This window comes from Paramisgurnus dabryanus, chromosome 3 (genome assembly GCF_030506205.2).
Source record: "Paramisgurnus dabryanus chromosome 3, PD_genome_1.1, whole genome shotgun sequence".
NCBI classification, from domain to species: domain Eukaryota; kingdom Metazoa; phylum Chordata; class Actinopteri; order Cypriniformes; family Cobitidae; genus Paramisgurnus; species Paramisgurnus dabryanus.
Genome location: NC_133339.1, coordinates 11847993 through 11872347, shown reverse-complemented (window position 1 = coordinate 11872347; position 24355 = coordinate 11847993). Strand labels below are relative to the sequence as shown.

The window sequence follows — 24355 nt, the reverse complement described above, 5'->3', positions numbered from 1 at the left end:
ATAAGGTCTGCACTGCATGATGTCATCAAAGTGTGGACTCTGAGGAGGTCCACAAGTCCGTAGTGTGCCATTTGGGACAGGGCCTCAGACACGCCTTAACTGCACTTGCACCATGCGCTTTACACCATGAGCTTAGATCGTTAAAATAGGGCCGTTTGTCTCAAAAACGGAGCACCAGAGCCCTGCACGGGTCCATTTTTGGAGACCCACTCCTGCCCGTACCTGCAAAGTTCAGAACCAGATCCGACCCATCACCCGTGATAATATCAAAATTAAATCCGCACCTGCCCGGACCCGTTAATATTTGGCCCGTTACCCGAGCCGCACACACATAAATCACACATGCTAAAATCATTCTAATAAAAGTGCTTTATTTTTATCTTGTACCTCTCTCAACATCACAACAGCATCATGAATCAGTTAATGAAACTAAAGTGCGCTTTGTTTTGCGCCATTCAAGTAGCTTACCATCGGCACAAATGGAACCTGATAATACACAAATAGACCTATTAATGAAAAAAAGAACAAGAAAAAATACAACCTACCTACACAACCCCTGCTGTGCTCCTAAGTCTCGTATTGAAATGCTTTCTAAGAGAAGACGTTCCCAGCTTCCGGCTATCAACGGCAAAACATTATGCAACTTCTGCAACGCTTGCTTCAACTAGGTTATGAGAAGCATCAACAAAGGTCGCCCACTGTCGCAGTGGTGACGTGATGGGTCAAATGTTATATGTTGTGCGTGTAATGGTAATTTAGAATACAAAAAACACTACAGGTGTGCATCTTAAGACAAAACAATGTCACCGATATATGTTAAAAAAAACTTGCTTACATGCATTTTAGTCTGGGACTAGGATAAGCCCCAGGATCATTTTATATGATGGCTTGACTTAAAGTTTAAGACTTATTCACTGTCAATTCAAATCATTTATTAACTTGTATAGAAAGACAAAATCACACATCATGACATGTATATAGAATATAAGCTTCATTGATTGATAAGACATCATTCTTTTAAACTAAACTGTCCCTTTAAAAACACTGCACCAGAAAGCCATCAGTAAGTCAGATGACCTTTAAAATCAAGTGTTTAACAGAGAAAAAGAGTTCAATGACAATAAATGACCAAGAATGAATGTACCATAATAACATTTATTACATGAAATAACATTTTTATTTAAAGTATTAAAGTTCAAAGAGTGGTAAGTGATAAAGTCAACAAAGATCCCACATGTATATCTTGAGCAGAAGGAGCCCAGAGAAAAACTAAAAATTTGATCCAACTTTACTATACTTTCTCAGAAACCCTAAAAATTGTCTAAGTGGATTAATCCCAAGGTAAAGGGTTCAAAAGGTTTTGAGAGTGGATCTTTGATTATAGAAAGAATATAGATTTAAAAAAAAGTTTTTTGACAAAGCTGATGTTACACCTGTCACCATCTATGGAGTTCTAATCAAATACCATAAGACAAACAAATGGGTTTACAAGCTTTACATCATCATGGCAACAAAATTAAAAGTTGAACAGTAACTGATTATATTACATCTATATTACATATTTATTACAGGTTCTGTTTACTACTCTTGTAAGTGACTTGTTGAAATTTTGGGTAACACTTTACAATAACAGTACATGAATAATCATGTACTAATACATAAATTAATAATCAGTTTAATATGAACTAATGATGAGTTAAGCTATTTACTAATCAATAACTAACCGTAACTATGTTATGAGTCATATGAATTCATGCATGAATTACACCCACCTTAACTACACATTAATACATGTTTGTTAGTTAATGCATTAATTAACACTTTGCGTACCCCATATCAAAAAAGCTCTCTAGAAGAACGAAAATAACTTTTGTTAATGCAAAATGTTTAGGTTTGTAATGCAAAACTGTTTATATATTTGCTCCTGCAGCTGAGCTAAAAACATTGAATGGCACTGGATTTCTTGCAACATTTACATTTAAACTTAATCATTAAATGTGCAATTATGGATTAATAATTAAAATTAGTTCCACTGCTGCCATTAAGAGTGACAGACGCTATTCTTTCTAAATTTAAATCAGTGTTAGCCTACAGACGATGGTTATTGTGTGAACTGGCTCGTCTTATTATCAAAATGCACATACAGTATCTGTCTTGTTCTTCTTTTAAGCCATTATTACCCCTTCCAAATGTCTGACCAATTTTCACATTTGCCCCTCTCCTTTAAAACCACCAAAAATTAGGATTTTGATGAGCTGAATTTGTATAGAATGTGTAATTGATAACTTTTTAACAGTGTACCCGTCCAAGAAAAGTCATTGTGTAGGTCCTACACAATAATACATTAACAAGTCATTAATTTATGTTAGTTTATGAGTAGTTAATAATGATGTGCCCCCTCAAGTAAAGTCATGACCTAATGATACCATAACAAATCATGAATTTATGTTAGTTTATGAGTAGTTAACGATGAGTTAATAATGATGTGCCCCTTCAAGTAAAGTCATGACCTAATCATACATTAACAAATCATGAATTTATGTTAGTTTATGAGTAGTTAACGGTGAGTTAATAATGATGTGCCCCTTCAAGTAAAGTCATGACCTAATCATACATTAATAAATCATGAATTTTTGTTAGTTTATGAGTAGTTAACGATGAGTTAGTAATGTTGTGCCCCCTCAAGTAAAGTCATGACCTAATCATACATTAATAAATCATGAATTTATGTTAGTTTATGAGTAGTTAACGATGAGTTAGTAATGATGTGCCCCTTCAAGTAAAGTCATGACCTAATCATACATTAAAAAATCATGAATTTTTGTTAGTTTATGAGTAGTTAACGATGAGTTAGTAATGATGTGCCCCCTCAAGTAAAGTCATGACCTAATCATACATTAATAAATCATGAATTTATGTTAGTTTATGAGTAGTTAACGATGAGTTAGTAATGATGTGCCCCTTCAAGTAAAGTCATGACCTAATCATACATTAACAAATCATGAATTTATGTTAGTTTATGAGTAGTTAACGGTGAGTTAATAATGATGTGCCCCTTCAAGTAAAGTCATGACCTAATCATACATTAATAAATCATGAATTTTTGTTAGTTTATGAGTAGTTAACGATGAGTTAGTAATGATGTGCCCCCTCAAGTAAAGTCATGACCTAATCATACATTAATAAATCATGAATTTATGTTAGTTTATGAGTAGTTAACGATGAGTTAGTAATGATGTGCCCCTTCAAGTAAAGTCATGACCTAATCATACATTAATAAATCATGAATTTTTGTTAGTTTATGAGTAGTTAACGATGAGTTAGTAATGATGTGCCCCCTCAAGTAAAGTCATGACCTAATCATACATTAATAAATCATGAATTTATGTTAGTTTATGAGTAGTTAACGATGAGTTAGTAATGATGTGCCCCTTCAAGTAAAGTCATGACCTAATCATACATTAACAAATCATGAATTTATGTTAGTTTATGAGTAGTTAACGGTGAGTTAATAATGATGTGCCCCTTCAAGTAAAGTCATGACCTAATCATACATTAATAAATGAAGAGCTCTTTTCCAAAACGCGATAAACGCCATTTTTAAAAAAAATGAGTTTGTCAGGTCATTTGGCTGTGTACTGAACCTATTCACTGCTCCATGAATGTTTTATGTCAAATCATTACATTTCCTTGTTAAAATGTAGGTACAAGATGCCGTTCTTTTCCAAAACGCGATAAGCGCCGAGCCTATTTTTAGCCTAAACGCGATTTATCCTCTCGACCAATCAGAACTCGATGAGCGTTTGACGCAATCCAATGGCGGCGCTCTGAACAGATGTTTGTTTATGTTCATTCATTACTCAAATGAGGATTAATGTCATGTTAATACATCACCCGGAGAAGGTACCCGTTTGCAAGGCGATCTTCATCAAAGTGTTTGGTATGTACAACTTTCGTTTCAGAACTGGCTCGTTTAACACCGTTTTGTACGTTTGCAATAAAGTTTTTTTCCTGTGAAGAAGCCTGCTAACGTAACATGAAAAGTACTGAATAGTTCGATAGCCTGCTGATAGACAGACTGGCGTTTGATACATTGACCAATGTCGTGCAAAAGTACAAAATTTGGGTAGTGAACAATGCAGGGACATCTGTAAAGTTTTGCTTTTTGGATTGGACATTATGAGCGCGTTGTTACATGGTATGTCTTTGAGAGCAGATCGAGGGGAGCTCGCTGTGTGTGCGTGTGAGGTTAATACAACTGTGTGTGTGAGCGAGAGAGAGAGAGAGAGAGGGAGAGGGAGAGAGAGCGCGAGAGAGAGAGAGAGAGAGAGAGAGAGAGAGAGAGAGAGAGAGAGAGAGAGAGAGAGAGAGAGAGAGAGAGAGAGAGAGAGAGAGGTGAAATATATCAAGCAAAAGGGGTTCCTAATGCCCTGCTAAGGAGAAAACTGAAATGGTGGAGGGAGTAATAGCAAGTTAGTTATGTGTAATTCTGTTTATTTCATACTGGCTTCAAATATATATCACAATCTGAATAATTTACTTATTCATTTATAGTATAAAGAGTCCCTGAGTACATGTTGCATATTCTGTTATTTGTTTTGTTTTGTTTTTTAAAGAAAAAACATACATTTATGGGAAAAATATATGGATTTATAGCGTTTTGAAAAAAAATAAAATTAACTTTGAATTTATAATCAACAATATTGTTGTTTGATTTAATAATCATTATTCAACATGTTTAGATTGAGCAAAAAATCCATTATAACAGCATAAATTGAATATTCACAAAATGTGTGGGTCTAGGTAAAAAATGTACTTTTTCTGAAAACTTTTGAAATGGATTTATAGCGTTTTGGAAAAGAGCTCTTCAAATCATGAATTTTTGTTAGTTTATGAGTAGTTAACGATGAGTTAGTAATGATGTGCCCCCTCAAGTAAAGTCATGACCTAATCATACATTAATAAATCATGAATTTATGTTAGTTTATGAGTAGTTAACGATGAGTTAGTAATGATGTGCCCCCTTAGTAAAGTCATGACCTTATCATACATTAACAAATACAAATATAAGTTACCCAGTGGCGGAGGCAGAAAGTGTTTTTGATGGGTGGGCATCTATACATCTGCGGGCCAGAAAAATTCACATACTTTTTTTAACTTGCGTTAATTGGGAAGATAAAATGATTGTGTTTTTTCCGTCAGTTTTGTACATTTTAAGATGGAATTACGTTATTCAATCTAACTGTATTACAATCGGCCATCTCTCAAACAGAAGGCTGCATCCTCCGGAGGTCGGATATGCAGGCTGCATACGTCATTAAGCTTGGTTTATTTCAATTAAATAAGCATAACATTCGCAAGTCATAAGCATATTACAACGATTTACGATGAACTATTTAAGCATTGAGCATTTATTTAGCTAAACGCCCGTGGCTTACCTAAGCACTGGTTCTGAAACACAGAGGACCCAGAAGCAAAAAATTCAACACTGCTTTATTGAAAATCAACATAAACAGTCCAGTCGGGCCGTCGAGTCCCGAGCCACCAAGAGCGAGTTAACTTTAGTGTTGCTGGTGTACACTGTTTTTAATTAAAAGTCTTTTCTTTACCGCAGTGATCCACGCGTTCACACGAATCTCAGTGCAATCTAACCTACCGCGCTCTCTTCAAACCCGCCTCTTCCGCTCTAGATGACAGCAGCAATTGGTGGACGGAAAGCAAGACATTACCGTAATAAACCATATATTGCCAAAAAGCGCAATTTGTTTTCTTCAGGAGCAATTCTAATTTTTTGATAGTTGAAATGGTTGAAGAATTACGGTTTGAATGAAAAAACATAATGTATTTCCATGAATCTGATTGGGTGGGCAAGCTGTCAATCCACCCGTAGATCCGCCCCTGGCTGAACGCTGATCCTGATACAATGCGTAAAATTAATTAAACAATAATTACAATAACATCAAGATAACATTTTAATAGCTTTCACAAATTCAGACCTGTCACAGTCTTTATATGAACACTATACATTTGGCATTGTGACTTTGGTTAACATGTTTGTCATTTCTGAGGAATAATTTGAACGGAAATATTTTGACAGCGCCAAAAGCAGCAGACCACAAGTGCAACGAGCTGGCAGCCTGTTGTAGGCTGTTACGTTTACATCCACCTTCCTTTTGATTTTGCAATCTACATTGACAAGCACACAAAAATAGAGAACAATTATCTTACATTATAAAATACTTTAACTAAGTTACCTGCTATCTTGGTATTGTGAGCACATGAATTTGAAAAATATCTTTTGTTTCTGAAATTATAAGTGGAACATTTTATGCATCTTTATTTGACCTCAAACAAAGCCTCAGATCCTGCGAACCGTTGGGAACCACTGTTCTAGAGCATGTTTGATTTCGGTTACCCAAAGTGTTAATTAATGCATTAACTAACAAACATGTATTAATGTGTAGTTAAGGTGGCTGTAATTCATGGATGAATTCATATGACTCATGACATAGTTATGGTTAGTTATTGATTAGTACATGGCTTAACTTATCATTACTTCATATTAAAGTAATTATTAATTTATGTATTAGTACATGATTATTCATGTACTGTTATTGTAAAGTGTTACCAAATTTTGCTTTTCTTTAATAACACAGTCAGTATTACATACAGACTTATTTGTGCTGAACTTGTACACTGAAATTAAAAATTTTATAGATTTTTTTAAGGTAAGTGGTTGCACACAATTAAATTATCTAAATTCAGATATATGTATCTAGTTGAACTTGCTCAATTGTTTTTAGTTTCCATAAAACAATTTCCAATGTTAATGCTTTCAAATGAAGGCACTTACGGTGTAAGGCTTTCTGATCAAATAACACAGTCTCACCCCATTTCGTCAATATTTGACGACACTTGACCATTCGTCATATGTTGACGTGAAGGGTATACCTTTCGCGTCATTTTTTGACGAACTGGGGACTTCAATACTATTACGTCCGTTGCATTCTCTTTCCTATTTTATTACCATTTGCGCGTCGGTTTAGGGTTAGATTACGCAAAATTAAACAGTATACGCGAAATTAAACAGTGTACGCGAAATTAAACAGTTGTCACCTGGCGTTGGGGTTAGAAACAGTTGTCACCTGGCGTTGGGGTTAGAGTTAGGTTTGGGTAGGGATGTCATTATGTAAATCTAACCCTAAACCGACGCGCAAATGGTAATAAAATAGGAAAGAGAATGCAACGGACGTAATAGTATTGAAGTCCCCAGTTCGTCAAAAAATGACGCGAAAGGTATACCCTTCACGTCAACATATGACGAATGGTCAAGTGTCGTCAAATATTGACGAAATGGGGTGAGACCAAACAACACTAAATAACTAATACATGTCAATAAGACTGTTCTCATCATAAGCAAACGATCTACTAGTCTGCACAATGGTAACCCTTTAAAAACCCAACAACAAAACAGAAACTATAATATAATATAATAAAAAAAGCATACTAAACATTAATAAGTGCCCCTTTTCTTATCTTAGTTAAAGGTCCCGTTTTTCCTATGTTTTTGAATATAGCGCTGTTTTCACTGTCCTAGAAACAGGCTGATGTCTTCCTTGTTATGGGAAGTCCCTCCTTCAGAAATACGTAACGATTTCTGATTGTGTAGTTTGTTTAGTGTGTTGTGATTCCATAGCAGCTTAGCTTAGCAGAGCCGTTTGAGCTTAGCTGGCGACTGACGTATTCCTGTGGGCAAGGCCGCCTTAATGCACGGGCTCACCTGGGCTGAAGCCAAGTTCAGCGGCCTCCCATGTTCGCGTTTATGATGAGCTGAAAAGGTCATATTGTTTTGTAACCTGTCAGGTTTTCTGTCAATCACTCTAATTGCACGTTACATGGCTGCTGATTGGTCCGTAGTAACTTGCGGTGAAATAAAATCTCAGACGTAATATATTTTTCAATTCCGCGTAATGTTATCACGTGCGCGTTGTCAACTTGACATTCCTGCATGTTAGACTGAGTGTGACAGAGAAACGGGAAATAATCCACCAACAAATGAAAGAGAAATTTCTGAAATTTCATAATAAGCACTAGTGAGGTGCAGGTCTCTCTCTCGCGCGCTGTCTCGCTCGCTCTCTCTGTGCTCGTGCAGCTGAGTCTCTGAAGCTGAGGCAAGAAACTGTGCCACTAAATAAAGAAAGGAGTTCCCGCGCATAATGCTGTTAGTTGTTATAAAGTTTAAGTTTACTAGCGTTTATATCAGTGACGCGTGCACAGCTGGAGCGCTGTAGTTTGACGCGATGTTAGCTCACAGTACACACATCTGTTGGTTTAGAAAGACGAGAAAGAGACGCAACGGTAAAGGTGCAAGTCTAAGAAAGTAAAAAGCGACAAGACCATCTCAAATGATCATCCCCTGATAGCACCATTCATATTTATAATCTCCTTATCTAAAGATCTTATATACAGGTATGTTCCCTGTCTGTTTTGTGCATATTCATACTTGTTCGTTTTACATGCGTAGTATGCATAAATACTAAATACAATGCATACTATATCTTCAATAGCCTATAAATAACTGATTAAAAAACAAAATTCTGTCTATAAAGACTTATCTTTTGTTATCATTAATGCATTTTCACTTTAAAACTAACTTTAACTTATTATATTTTTAAAACTGTGGTGAGCATTTAGTTAGTGAGTGGCAATTTTCTGCAAATTTGTATATTCCAAAAACTATATAAACATAAAGCTTATAAACATATATACTCTCACACATTTTGGTTTTATTATCACCACAAGTTGCTGTGTGTGGTTGTTAAATAAAGTGTCTTGTGTTTATGCTCAAGTGGGCTCAGTGATATGTTAATAATGATATTATGGTGTTTTCTGGGTCAAAGAGGGAAAACTCACTGTTGTATGTCTCAAAAGAAACTAATGCATTTTGTGATGTAGATTACCTAGATTACCTTTTTTTTTTTTAAATGAGACTATAAATCGAGGGGATGGGGAGCCAACAAAACCTCTTAGCCCCGGGGCCTCACATTAGGTTAAGGCGGCCCTGCCTGTGGGTGGAGTTTAGTCAAAAACTCTTATATTGAAGTCATTCAATCGGGAAGTAGAGGACTGTAGTCCAAATTTGCCGTTCGCTGTAGGCTTTGAAAGGTGAATTCTGTTAAAGAAAATATATCGCCTGGCATTGAACTTTGAGCTTTATCATTTTACATGTATTATTTATGCTATTATAGCAACATTACACACTAACTAAAAAAATGGAATCAGGAAAAGCGTGACCTTTAAAATGCATAAAATATCCCTTTATTTTATATTAGACTCATATTAAAGCATGCTGGGATCTGGAAATCTCCAACCAATTTTAGGAATATTGATTTAATTCAACAGAAATTATACGAGATAAGTTCACATAGGTTGATTTGAAACACACGTGATGAACCTATAACCACTTAAATACCACTAAATATTTTTAACTAAAACCAAAAATTATATTGTAATGGATTAAATGAGCAAATTCCAATTGTTTAATTTATTAGTCAGAATATTTTATCAGTGTACTTTTTTATTAATCATCAATGAATATGAATGAATGTGAGTGAGTGACGCTGCAACCAAAAATTTCCACACTACACAATGCTACTTCCTATAGCTAAACTACACTTTATTTAAGCTTCTGGGAAAAATGCCAAAAGCTCTCTCATTTGTAAGTGAATAAAAGTGTCTGTTAAGTAAATAAATGTTGTTCATTGTATTTGATGTATTAGGTCTCTGCTCAGTCACAGACATTGTAGACGGATTTAAACTGGATTACTTTTATCAATATTTATGTGCTGTGTAACTTTATGCTTATATTTTTCCAGGCATACATCATCTTTAAACATTGGTTGCAGTATCTAACAGTTTACAGATTGCGTAAAGAACAAAACACTTAATTACTTCTAATCTTTAAATAAAAAACACCCTTTTTCAATATTTTACTATGTTCTTACCTCAACTTAGATGATTTAATACATACAGTACCTATCTTTATTCAGTGCGTGCACTTTTAATATTTGTACAGCGCTTCTTGAATGTGTTAGCATTTAGCCTATCCCCATTCATTTCTATGGCTCCAAACAAATGTTTTATTTTGTGCCACCATACTTACTCGTGTAACTACTCATTTAACAGTCTTTAAATAAGGAAAACATGGAAGTGTTTGGTGGCTTCTAAATTCATCCCAGCCATAGAAATACATGGGGCTAGGCTAAATTCAAGTCCAGCCCTACCTTTTATCATTTCAGAAGCTGTTTCACTTGGATAAATGTTACCATGGGGAAAATAAAACAATCTACTTCTATTTCCATTTCATGGCGACTTCCCTTAAAGGCGGAGTCCAAGATGTTTGAAAGCCAGTGTTGATATTTGAAATCGCCTAAACAAACACGTCCCTACCCCAATAGAATCTGGACATTCCGTTGATAGACCCGCCCCACACATACGCAACCCGGCATTTGATTTGATTTGATTGGCTATAAGTGTGTTTTGGTAGTCGGCCCGTCTCCTTTTCCAAACCGTTTTTCAAACATCGTGGACTCCGCCTTTAAATTGCTTCTTGGATGATGTTAATATGAGTTATAAATGACTGTGTTTTTTTAATGAATTAGATGTATTTATCTAAACTATCAACAGCTTCCTGTTTTTTTATTTGTCTCCATTCATCTGGAATCTTTCCTCTATCCTGGAATGTTTTTTTAAAATGCTTTTCAAGATCTTTTTGAAATCTGCACACAAACCACTTCCAGTAAGGCAGCTCAGAGACGTCAGGGGTGATGCTCCACTTTGAATAAACTCCTCCTGCTGATCTGTATTTTCTATAGAGGAATAAAATGTCTCTGGAATCTGGATAAAAACCTGCAGTGTTGCTTGCTACTGATGTTGTGCATATTTCAGCAGAAAGGTTTGTTGTTCCCCTGTAATGCCACCCCTTGATTCCCTCTACTCTATGGAAGGGAACACTGTGATCTCCATCATGATTCTCTATTGTGTTGGTGCAGATGGCTTTACAGAACGGACACTGAACCCAACAGCACCGACATAAGTGATCAATCAGAATCTGATCTGGTCTGTTGTTGAGATCCAGTTTTTTATCAAATGTATCTCTGCTGAACTCTCTGCTGATGTTAGACATTATAGAAGGAAGTTCTTTTCTTAACACATCTTCTAGGAGTTTAAAATCATCAACATCATCATGATTCACTCCACTGAAGTCCTTCACAGAGAATATCAGAACATCTGAGAGCTGCTGTGTGAAAAACTTCAACCACAAATCAACATCTCCACTCTTCACTTGAACATCTTCAGTAGATTCATGAGCTGCTGTCAGGATCTTCTTCTGCAGCACTTTAATGTTTTCCTTCATCTTGGGTTGAACACTGATACTGAACTTATCTCTGATGTACTGATGGACTTCATCTCTGATGAAACTCTTGAAGAGATCTCTGGGATTATGAATGTACTTCTTGTATTTGTCAAACTTCTCCTCTTCTGCCAGTCTCTTCAAGATGTGTTTCTCCAGATTTGATCTGTTTCCATTCAGTGATGGACAGTTTGATTTGATTTCATCAGCGAAATCTCTGGCAGTCTGTTTATAGAGACTCTGTTCAATGGGTCTCTTCAGTTTCTGACAAATGATCTCACCAAAAATTGCAGCTGATGTTGCTTCATGACAGTATTTCTGGAAAATACTATAGTATTCTCTTTTCTTCTTTGTCAAATAGAGAACAGGATCATTGACTTCTCGGAACATTTTGTATTGATCATTGAATGTCTTTTCTGCTCTCTTAAATATAGAAAATACCAAATCTATGAAGAATTCCTTCTTGAACACATATTTCACAGACTCTTCCTCATCTTCTTTCAGTTTTGCCTTGATGTAATCTATTAGCTGTTGAATGCAGCTGTTGTTGTAGCCCATCTTTGAAATATTAAATGACTGAATCATTATGTCTGTCTGCTGAACAATTTCATTAATTAGGGCTCTTATTTTGCTTTCAGTTTGATCAGAAAGTGAACCTGAAATTAATTTTTTAACGAATCCTGTTAAGCCCCTGGATTTCTTTTCCTGTACATAACCTGAATAATTCTGCAAAGTAAAAATATCACTGTCCTTCCAATGGTCTACATTGAGACTTTTATAGATGTCACTGAGGAGTATTTTCACATCTTTTAGTATGTTAATGTCTTTGATTGGAGGAGTATCTCTGATTATCTTCACACAGTCTTCCCAAAACAAATCAAACTCTCTCTTCAGTATTTCTTCATTATTTGTTTCATCTGTAAGTTTTAATGCAAGTTCTTTGCTCTTTTCTAAGAGAGTGTTTTCATGTTGTCTCCTTTGAGCATCAATCTTTCTCTTCAGGTCTCGCTGCTGAAGAATCTCGTTTAATTTCCTCATTGTTTCTCTAACAATGCTCTCCTGAACATCTTTGATTTTTATTTCAAATGATGTTTTCCATTGAATCAGTATATCAGCATCTGGGTCTTTCTCAAAGAAATCTGACAATGAGTTTTTCACTTCTTCACTTTTCTCCTTCAGGTCTCTATGAAGTTCAGTTTCGTCAATCTCATGAATTGCTTCATTTTCTATTTTATTATGCAGTTTGGTCTGAATTTCCATCATGGCACTGCGTAGAGTCCAGGTCCACTTGCTGTATTCTGTCTCCAGTCTCCTGTTTACTGAAATCTCCAGAGAATTTCTAAAGCTGAACACAAATCGTTCGTTCAGTAAAGCCTCCCAGAGATCTTTAATTCGCTCACGCAGGTGTGTCAGCCTCATTCCATTTGATTTTGAGGCTTGTGAAATAATAGTTTTCTTTAGTTCTTGAATATTTTCACAGTAGTTTGGGTTTGGTGGAGCCATTGGTGGGCTTCCCTCCCACAGCTGAGCAAAATATTTCACATCATTACGTACATTAAAATTAATGACATCACTGAAACATTCTGCATTATTAACTTCATCTTCAGCAGCGAGTTTTGTCATCTTATCCAGTTTCACCTGAAGTCGTCTCTTTCCCTGCATGTTTTTCTCTCCAGCTGTGACGTCTGAAACGTTCTGATGTACAAATATACAGCTGGGATTCAGATTGACCTTCTTCATCCTCAGAAATGCCTGAACAACAATCTGAAGAATATCCTGCATCTCAGCTGGGTTTTCTCCAAAGATGTTGATCAATGTCAGATTACCAAGACCCACAACAAATGTGGCCAATTCATTGTCATGATGTCTTGTGGAGTTTCCATCAAATTCTAGAGCCCGAAGACCCTCAGTATCAACAACCAGAATATAATCAAACTTAAGCTGTTGTTTCATCTCCTCTGATACTTTGATCAGCTGCATGAAAGCTCCTCTGGTGCATCGGCCAGCACCAACTGCAAACTGAAGTCCAAACATGGCATTGAGCATGGTGGATTTCCCAGAGCTCTGAATCCCTAAAACTGACAGCACAAAAACTCTCTGGTCTCCCAGTTTCTCTATGAGTTCATCTAGAACAGCAGTGATCCAGATCAGAGGAACATGAGCAGCGTCTCCATCCATCAGCTCCAGTGGAAATCCACAGATCATCATCTCTGCTGCAAGACTCGGGAGAGACAAGAAGTTAAACTGCAGATCTGTCTTATTCTTTTTCACAGATGAACATGATTCATAAATCTGACCGATCTCTCTCATGATGTGCTCCAAACCAAAGGTTGCTGCTTGAAGTTCTTCAGATATTTTTCCAAGTTCTTTTTGTTCTCTGAGTTGGTTAGTTTTATAAATTCCTTTGAGTTTTGAGACTTTTAACCAGTTTATATCATACTTGTGTTGCACAGCAGAAAGATCCGCTGAGTTAACTTCATTCAAGAGGATTCTGAGCCATTTGAGAAAAAAACTCCTATTTGTAGCATATGAATTCATTTGTTTTATAAAGAACTTTATAAACTCACTTATGTGGCATTTGTGTTGCTGTTCACGAATTTTCTTCATTTCTGTTTGTTTTCTGCTTATTTCTTGTTCTATGTCATCACATTGAGGTCGATGAAGTTCTTTGTTCTTCTGACACCACTGATGCCAGAGTTCACCCTGACAGGGCAGAAATGATTCTTTGATTTCTCTCAGATCTTTATTCTCCAGTAAACTCATCATCTGCTGTGCTGCTTCTCTTCCTCTCCTGCAGTCTTCATCATCTTTCTCATCTACTCTGATATCTGAGTGTTTGGACAAATCTTCAAGTTTGAATATGGAAACTGATGCTGAAGATGAGAGACAATCATTTATAGCTCTTCTGAGTTCTTCAGATACATCTGACTGATTTCTGCCTTTCAGACCAATTTTGTATTTTCCTGTATCTGTCTCTATTAAATCAGAGTCATCCTCAGAAAAAAGGCAAATAAGTGGCTTTGAATCACTGTAGAGATTTTCGAGTTTTGTTATGTTTTTGTCATTCTCGTCAAGCTGTTTTAGAAGAACAACATTGACTGAAGACTTTTGAGTCAGAATCTGCAGTTGTTTCTCATGGACTCCAGCATCACCATGAAGATTACAGAAAGCAACACAGTTATTAAATTTATCTGTGTTTTTCCCAGAGGGCCAGAACCAGGCGATCTCCACCACTCCATCCATCAGTAGTCTGGTTCTGCTGCTCCCTGGACAGTTCCTGTGGAAGAACGTGTTGTGTTTCTCATTGATCAGATTGTTCATCAGCTGAGACTTGGATGAAGACACAGAATCAAACCTGAAGAACGACACTATTGGAGTTTCTGCTTTGTACACTGGCTGGACTTTACTGATGATGTCATTGTTAGTATTTTTCATCTTCCAGCTCTTGTTGATTTGTCTGAATGTCCAGAGAGGAAACTCAATCTGTTGTGTGAATGGATGAGGAACAAGAAGAGGAAGAGCAAACTGACACTGTGAGAGTTTAGTGACCATCAGCTGCTTTAGGAAACTATCAGCACAATGAAACACAGCCATCTGAACATCCATCGGGTGAACTGGGTCTGGTTTACTCACTCCCTTATTAGACAAAGACATAGCTTTTAAAAAATTACTCTCTTGCTTTTTGAAGTGATTTTCTCTTTGTTGTCTGTGATGATGTTCATTTGTCTCTTTAATATTAATGTATCTTGCTCTGTAGTTAATTGTAAGTAGGTTCTGTAGGAAAGTCTGAACCAGGTCTTTTTCAGTACAAGACTCATGAGACTGTAATGAATGAGCAGATATCTCAAAAACATCTTCAGCTCTAAGTTTACTCTGATGCCTGTCTGTAAGAAGAAATTTGTGAAATAGATGCTTTATGTTTTCTATTCTTCTCTTGTCGTCTTCTAGTTGTTGATCTGGTCGGCCTCCTGCTGTTTTAGTGTCCTTGTTTTCTTCCTGTTAAATATATAAACAACAGAAAACATTACAGAATTAACTTTGATCTGTGTTTGTAAAGAACATATCAGGATCATTCAACTATTCCCCAATCCTTATTTTTTTCAGTTAAAAATGAACAAAATCAGTTTTTAAAACTGTCTCCTTACCTTCCGCCAATTCACAGTGGCAAGCTTATAAGAATTATTTCTGATTTGAGTGGCCAGTCAGTTTTCCCGGGTAAAAGTAACAAACAATGATCATGGGAAACGTTATGTAAATATGTCAGAATTACATTCTTACATATAGGGAATCATCTGTTATGACATCTTGGTTACGTATGTAACCCTCGTTCCCTGAAGGAAGGGGAAACTAACAAAATGCCAATAAACCTGCAGGTATTTGCACAATGCCGGCGCCACCCCGCCAGGTGTGTATGTATATGACAGATCCGCTATAATGCGGTAATCACAGACATCAGATTCATCCGTGCAGAGTAGCGTGGCAAAAAAATGCCACCAAAAAATGTTTAACCAATCATAAATTTCGGTCCGAACGGACGTTGCCTTTTTTGTCCCTCATCCGTAAGTGTAATTTGAATGTGAAGTGGTTTGTTTTAATCCAAATTAAGTATCAAATAATTTACCATTATGTTTTTATGTTTTGCTATATGGATATAACCAGTTATATGTGTGTGTAGGAAAATTACCAGCATGCATTGCAGTTTGTTCAAAAAGTACATGGGGAAGGTTCTACATGTCGTGGGTATGGACAAAAGATCCACAGTCCCAGGAATGAGATCACCATGTATTTCTATATGATATAAACCATGTTTCTTCATGTTACAAGCCCTTGGGAAGAGAAGCATATGCTAAGGTTAATGTAAAGGTCATGAATTGCGTGCGAAGACAGGCTTAAATACTGGGAAGTACTGGGAAAAGTTTTTCAGTGAGTCTTGGCGTTTTTGCCAGACTGCTCGGCTTTTATTTTGTCCGGATAATAAAAGTCTAACTCTTGAAATCAAAACCTAATACTGAAGATGGTTTCATTTGAGGAAAAGGAAAACCACTACAAATGCCACCGCACAGCTAGTCCACGCAGACGCCATACATCATCAGCGAGAATGGCAAACTTTTCTGCTGAATTGAAAACCTGCACAGGAGCCACAAAACGAAAGACATCTTTTATAACAACAACAGCAAAAACTGCCTGGATCAGCAAAGAACACAAACCCAAATTAACATCGGTAACTTTACTGCATTCAGCTGCAGGAGGGTCTGAAAGTGTTGTTGCACTGTTTATTTTGGTAAGGTAGGTACACAATATGATTGTATTGAGATGGATTCAGATATTAACCGAAATTGTGCTTTAACTAATTCTGATGTAAACCATTTGTTTATGTTGGTTATTTTGGTAATGTTATTTACTTTGTTCTGCAAAGTTTTCTCACTGGTGAATGAGACATGAGATGTCACCGTCTGATCTGTGCATGTTCATGTGTTTTGAAAGAGGCGTGACTTTGGATGGTGATTTGAATGGAGGGTGGCATCGTGATTTTATTGCTAGTCGGCTACCGTTAGCATTTGTCAAAATTACATACCCTACCTTTAAGTCTGTAGCAACTAATAATGTAATACGTATTAAATTATTGTAATTAAATGTCAACAATTTTTACTTAATAACACTTTGAGCTCATAATGTAATAATTATTAATAATAATAGTTCATATATTATGAAAACACTGTGGAAACTTTTATGTAATCGCAGCTCATAAGGTAATAAGCAAATAATTTAAAACAATGTTTACAACATAATTGTCAGGGATCCGCCAGGTTCCTCACTCACTCAAGTCACCAGATCACTCACACACAAATTCTAATTCCCCGCATCTGGTGGCTAATTATACTCACCCTTTAAAAACCATCCACAGGCACACGCTTACTGTCCGCTCTCGTCTATATATGCTTGTATGTTGTGTTGACTAACCTGACGCACTTTATCTGACCTTCAGAGGATTCTATTTCATTGTCATCAGTGTTTAGTAGGGGTGTAACCATTCAAATTACTTACAGTTCGGTGTGTATAACGGTTCTATGGTCATGGTTTCGGTGTGTATGTTTACGGGGACAAAAGGCTACTGTCAAATTCAAAATAAATAAAATTATTAATTTGGTTACAAACACCTAACACTTTGGTCACAACAGGCTTCTTTACAAAAATAAAAACCTAAGCAGTTGTTAACCCCTGTCAAAATCTAAATTTTCACTTAAAGGCGGAGTGCACAATGTTTGAAAAACGCTTTGGAAAAGGAGACGGGCCGACTACCAAAACACACTTATAGCCAATCAGCAGTAAGGGGCGTGTCTACTAACCGACATCCTTGCCGGGTTGCGTATGTGTGGGGCGGGTCTTTTAAAAGAAGGTCCAGATTCTATTGGGGTAGGGGCGTGTTTGTTAAGGTTATTTCAAATATCAACATTGGCTTTCAAACATTGTGCACTCCGCCTTTAAGGGCACTTGCATTACTATACTAATTAATTAATTTAATTAGTTACATTTATATAGCGCTTTTCCAGTGCTCAAAGCGCTTTACATATGAATGGGGGAATCTCCTAAACCACCACCAATGTGCAGCATCCACCTGGATGATGCGACGGCAGCCATATTGCGCCAGAACGCCCACCACACACCAGCTTATTAGTGAAGAGGAGACCGAGTGATATAGCCAATTAGTATGAGGGATGATTAGTAGGCCAATGGGCAAGTTTGGCCAGGATGCCGGGGCACACCCCTACTCTTTTTCGAAGGACATCCTGGGATTTTTAATGACCACAGAGAGTCAGGACCTCGGTTTAACGTCTCATCCGAAGGACGGTGCTTTTTTTGACAGTATAGTGTCCCCGTCACTATACTGGGGCATTAGGACCCACACAGACCACAGGGTGAGCACCCCCTGCTGGTCTCACTAACACCTCTACCAGCAGCAACCTCGTTTTCCCAGGTGGTCTCCCATCCAAGTACTAACCAGGCTCAGCCCTGCTTAGCTTCAGTGGGCAAGCTGTCTTGGGCTACAGGGTGATATGGCTGCTGGCTACATACTACATGTACCAACATACAGTGCACTTTGAAATTAACATAAAAAAGCTTAGAACACTGGGTTACTTTTTATATTCTGTGCCATCTTCAATTTTTTTTGCAAAAAGATCAGTTTGTTAACATTTAAACACGAAGGCAATGTGTGCTGTTTTTGTCTCACCTGCGGTCGCGTGCTATCAAAAACACCTTGGTGATGATGGCGCAAGCGACTCGTCATATTAAATGTATTGCCTTGAGCATACGACACTGCACATTTTACAGGTTTGTCCACGTTTTCTTTAAGAATCGCTGTTGCAGTAGACGTAAATGAAGCTGGCTGTGCCTCTCTTAGCAGCTTTTCTCCTCGCTTGCTGCACTATATGTTCCGCAACACACACACACACACCAACACGTGAGGAGGAACTGTGAGGTTGGCAACAGATTTGCATACTACGAGTTGATTGGACAGGTACTCTCACGTAAACACTTGCAGAGCTTATTCAGAACCATACATTAGTGGTTTTATGCATTCACCAAACTATATATACAGTGCACCGTGGTGCACATGCGTGCAGAACCGTGGAAGGATAACGGGAAGGTTCGATTGTTTACTGGGAATAGTTAGATCCCTTGTGTTTAGTATTACTTTGGATTCTCGGATTACATCTACCTCCATCAGGGGCATAACACAAGGTCCCAGGCCCTATGTATAGGCAGTCCTGATGCCCCCCCATTTTTCCATTTTAGTTTTCTAAACACTACATGAACAAACTGTATGATAATCAAACAAGACTTGATTCAGTCATATTTTATTTTGCTGAATGAACAAGATATTACATTTTTACATTACTTAGAACATTTATTTTTATCATGCTTTATTACTTTAGGCTTAAATTAAATTTTAAATATGCCATTTTAGTTTTGTACATTAGCAAAAAGCAAAAGCATACTTTAAGCAACGGAAGTATGGCAAGAATCAGCAGTGAAGCAACACAGACAGAGAAAGTTATTTAAAAAAATTGACTTTATCAACTTTTTCAACAGAGCTACCAGATCCCTGTACTATAGTGGAGTGGATAGAAGACGTTGGCAGATGGCCAAATATAAAGTGGCCAGATACATATATAGGTATATTAGTATATTATATTAGAGCAACCAAACGCAACAACCAGACATTTTGATGCTGGGAAACCGTTTGAATAAACTTTCTGAGTTGTTAACACGTAAGAACCAATTGAGCATAACACCACTTCTGTTGCCAAAATGCGCGTGCAGGCTATTTGATCATGTGAGCTGTAAAAGGGTCTATTCAACTGCACCACAGAAATTTGCACTTCACCAGACGCTCAAAAACTTAAGCAAAATGCGCGTGCAGAGTGACTAAACCATTTGGCGCAATAGCAAGGGGTGAATACGTGATGCGCGTCTGGAGGTCTCGCGGCACGAAAGAGGCGTTTAGCGCTGCGCGAAAGAGGTGTTTAGCGCAGCGTGGTAGACACGATTCCGCTTCATTAACGCGTCTAATTTGTGGGAATGGTGCGAATTAAGCATCTGGCGTGGTGCGAATGATGCTTTTTGTGCATTTTGCGTTTAACGCGAATTTGAGGCTGACACCCGAGTTGAAAAATGTGAAATTTGGTGGATTTTTGCGTTAACCAATCAGGAGCCTGCTTGCTGCTGTGGCGGCAGCCCCGCCTTGAGTCACTCATTCAACATGAAGGAACGCTTGATATTGTCCGTGAGCAGTCACGTGGAGCTATACAACACAAATTCTTATTTCTATAGAAACAGGAATAAAAAGGACCTCGCTTGGAAGAGAGTCAGTGAAGACATTTGGCAACCTGGTAAGTTGTAAATACAGATTTCACTTTTGAGTTACGTGACGTTTATCGACCCGCGGCATTCCTGCAGGTTTTTAAAAAAATTTTCCCCTTAGTAATGTGACCAAATACAAATCAGTAACTCTCTCGATAAATGCACAATCAACATCAGCCATCTTGCAAACAGACAACTGCATAGCACTTGCCCGTCCCACAGGAAGCGGATTTCGCCTCTGATGCGTGTCAAATGCTTGCTTTTTCTGTGCGTCTACTTCTCTCTAGACGCGCGAATGCATTCAAATTGTGTGAATGTGTAGTCAGTAGTCATTGACCACTGAGATCACCTATCAGGGAGGGGCAGTCCCCATTTAACTCTTTCCTCACCAGCGTTTTTTTTTTAAGTTGCCAGCCAGCATAAACATTTTTTTATGATTTTCACAAAACTTTAATGCCTTCCAGAAAATGTTCTTCTTTAAAGGTCCCATATTGTCAAACCTGAAATTTTGGGGCTTTTTCATGACAACAGGGGTCTAGGGGCTATGTAAGTATATAAGTTTCAAAACAGTCATTTAAGAGTCAAATGCACACAGCCTGCTTCTGTAAAGTTGCTATGTCACCAAAACACAGTCGCCGCCTTCAGTCTCCACCCCGAGCACTGTCCAACGTCCACCGCCCTACCCCCTTTTTGCCAAACAAACCCCTAAGGAATATCGCACCATGTGAGAAAATGCTGTTTAATCGATGGAAGTCAAAGTAAATCATCGCACAGGCTTCTGTAAACATTTATATAAGAGAACAATGGCTAACGTTCATTTATTCAGAAATTCCTTAACAATTAGTTCGACTTCAGCCGTCTGTTCTAAATATTTCACAAGTAGATTAGATTTTCTGAAAGGTCAATATGTCATCATGTGACCCATTTTATTTATGGCCTAGATAAAAAGGGCACTATGGTCATCCAAGGGTAAAGGGGCAGGTGCTTTTGTGAACCAGGTTCCATGTGATTAGTTATTTGACCACCTCCTTATCCTTCTTAAACTTCTGTGATATATTCATTGCTATTGCTCATTGTTACTTGCTTCTGTGAACCTGTATTTGGGTTAGTTGAATAATGATGCCAACATTGGGATTGCTCATAGCAGTTTGTTTCTGAGAACTGGGCTGTGCCCCTCATTATTGTGACACTGATCCATTGTTAACTATAAACATCCTGTATCCTGGTTACTGTATAAATGTGACTTGGGTGCGCAGCTGGAGCGATGTAGTTTGACGCGATGTTAGCTCACAGTACACACATCTGGTGGTTTAGAAAGACGACGCAACGGTAAATGTGCAAGTTAAAGCGCGACAAGACCATCGCAAATGATCATCCTTGATCGCACCATTCATATTTATAATCTCCTTATCTAAAGATCTTATAAACAGGTATGTTCCCTGTCTGTTTTGTGCATATTCATACATGTTCGTTTTACATGCGTAGTATGCATAAATACTAAATACAATGCATACTATAATTTCAATAGCCTACAAAATAAATAACTGATTAAAAAACAAGATTCTGTTTAAGACTTATCTTTTGTTAACATTAATGCATTTTCGCTTTAAAACTAACTTTAACTTCTTATATTTTTAAAACAGTGAGTAGCATTTAGTGGCAATTTTCTGCAAATTTGTATATTCCAAAAACTATATAAACACAAAGCTTATAAACATATATACTCTCACACATTTTGGTTTTATTTTCACCACGAGTTGCTGTGTGTGGTTGTTAAATAAAGTGTCTTGTGTTTATGCTCAAGTGGGCTCAGTGAGTTAATAACAATATTATGGTATTTTCTGGGTCAAAGAGGGAAAACTCACTGTTGTATATCTCAAAAGAAACTAATGCATTTTGTGATGTAAATTACCTAGATATTACACTTTTTTTTAATAAGACTATAAATTGAGGGTATGGGGGGCCTCCAAAACCTCTCAGCCCCAGGGCCTCACATTAGGTTAAGGCGGCGCTGGTGGCAGGAGCTGGGGTCCCACGGGTGCATGGATCTTTCTGGTGGGGGTGCTTCCTCCTCAGTGTGTGCTGTGTAACACTAGAAGTGTGTGGTTATAATTTGAATGCACAATGAGGTGTGTGTGTGTGTGTGTGTGTGTGTGTGTGTGTGTGTGTGTGTGCCTTTGTGAATACCAGTTGTGAGTAAGTAATTTCACCTGCTGGGAACCTCAGCCCTGCTGGTACACTCTAAAAACAAATGATGCTAAACAGCACCAAAAGTGGTTCTCGGCTCGAAATCATAGAGGAACCATTTTCAGTGCCATGAAGTACTGTACCTGTGTAGCACGAGTGTAGAACCATAAGGTGCTATGTAGAACCATATATATGTACTTTTTCTGTTATGTGGAAGTATATAGATTTTAGTGCACAGAAAGAGGGTGCAAGTACTGGAACATAGTACGTAACATGTAACAAAAGTGAACATTGTTGCCTGGACTACGTTTTTAATGTTAACAGAAGGCCTATACACATCAAAATACCACTCTTGTTTATTCATCCTTTTGTTTGTAATTTTCACTGTGTTATACTTTATTGTATTGTACCCCAATTCACAATGGTAAGCCTAGAATTTTTAATTTGTGTGGCTGGGTCTGTTTTCATACTATTTTTTATTTTAAATACTACTACTACTATTAAGAATAGTTTGTAAATTGGGGCGCAGTGTTACTTGAGGTAACTTTTTTTAATAGAATTCCAAAATGATGCATAACACATAACAAACTTTTGCAGTGCTACTGACCTGTTGTGAGGTTGCCATTATGGAATAACATGTCTTGCTGGTGTAATCTCAAGATCTTAAAATAAGAAAAAAAGTGAAATTTGGTGTCAGTAAATGTAACATAAAACATGCATCTTGTATAGGAAATAGTACAATTTAATGTTGCATTTACTGCATACTTTGCTGCAAAACTGTGTTGTTAGGAGTTTTACATCAGGAGAGTATTGTTGGCCTTTTAAAACAATTTACAGAATGTCAGAGAACTTTTAACTAAGTCTAAAATAAACTGGTTATTTACCTTTATACTGTGTTTTAAAATTAGTAAAAGGTATAAAAAATAAATAAAACCGTGGTCAACGATTTAAAGGTCTGTCTGAATCAACAATAAAAGTCTCAAACTCTATCAATCAAACTCTTATTTTAAATGGCTTTACAATGCAGTAAATATTCATGTGCAAAGTGTTTTTCATAAGCCCAGGTAATGAAAATGTTTTCTTACCTTTTGCAGCAGGTATTCTGCACAGGTCCTTGCTGAAATGTTTAAATATACTGTAGTGTCAGTTTCACTTTTGATTCATGGGAGGGGCAGAAGGACATTAGGTTTCAATTGGTGAGGTTGCAGGGTGTTTTTCATCATAACACATTATGGGCTATGAATTATAGGTCATCCTAGGAATTTCTTTTTTTTTCTATATAGCAATTTTTAAACCTAATGTAAGCTTTTTCTCTATTAGTCCACTGGATGACCTGTATTAAAATTACTGTCTTCCATTGTGACAAGAAAGTTGGTCAGTAGAAAAAAAAGCCTCCTCTCCATTACATGCAAACAACCATTGGCTTTGTTTGAACAAATGAAACCTATTTGCATGTAAATGCCTTCCTGTCCTTTTAACGCATCCTGGAACATGCATAACCGAAGGGCAAATTTTCGGTTCCGTTAAAGCTGTGGTGTGTAGGGACCTTTAAAAATGTGCTTTATTGAAAATAATGTCTATTTATTTTATTTTTATTTTAAAATGTAATATTATTTGCATTATTGATTTAATTGTATATGGATTTGTTTTATATCCAGTGAATTAATGTGTTAAATGTGAATGTATTATTTTTGGCCAATGACTGTTGAGTTAGAGGTTAAAGGTCATTTAACAACGATAGTTAAGATGCGGAAGAGAGGGGAGGAGCAATGCACATGGCGATAAGACACTGCATGTAGGCTGTGTGTGCAAACACAGACGTTAACATATTTGGAGACTGAGTAATATATTCGTCGTAATATTAAGGCCCAAAGTGTAACTAATCTGTAT

General features: G+C 37.1%; 1 protein-coding gene across 1 annotated transcript; it reads right to left on the bottom strand.

The window, feature by feature from the left end:
- Window positions 1-10400: 10400 nt before the first annotated feature.
- LOC135768886 (interferon-induced very large GTPase 1-like) lies at window positions 10401-23674 on the bottom strand. Its single transcript, XM_065278248.2, has 3 exons — window positions 23551-23674; window positions 23073-23127; window positions 10401-15409 (listed from the first exon to the last, which is right to left on the bottom strand). The coding sequence occupies exons 2-3, from the start codon at window positions 23088-23090 to the stop codon at window positions 10658-10660; spliced, it is 4770 nt and encodes a 1589-aa protein (XP_065134320.1). The 5' UTR covers window positions 23091-23127; window positions 23551-23674; the 3' UTR covers window positions 10401-10657.
- Between the last annotated feature and the right edge of the window lie 681 nt (window positions 23675-24355).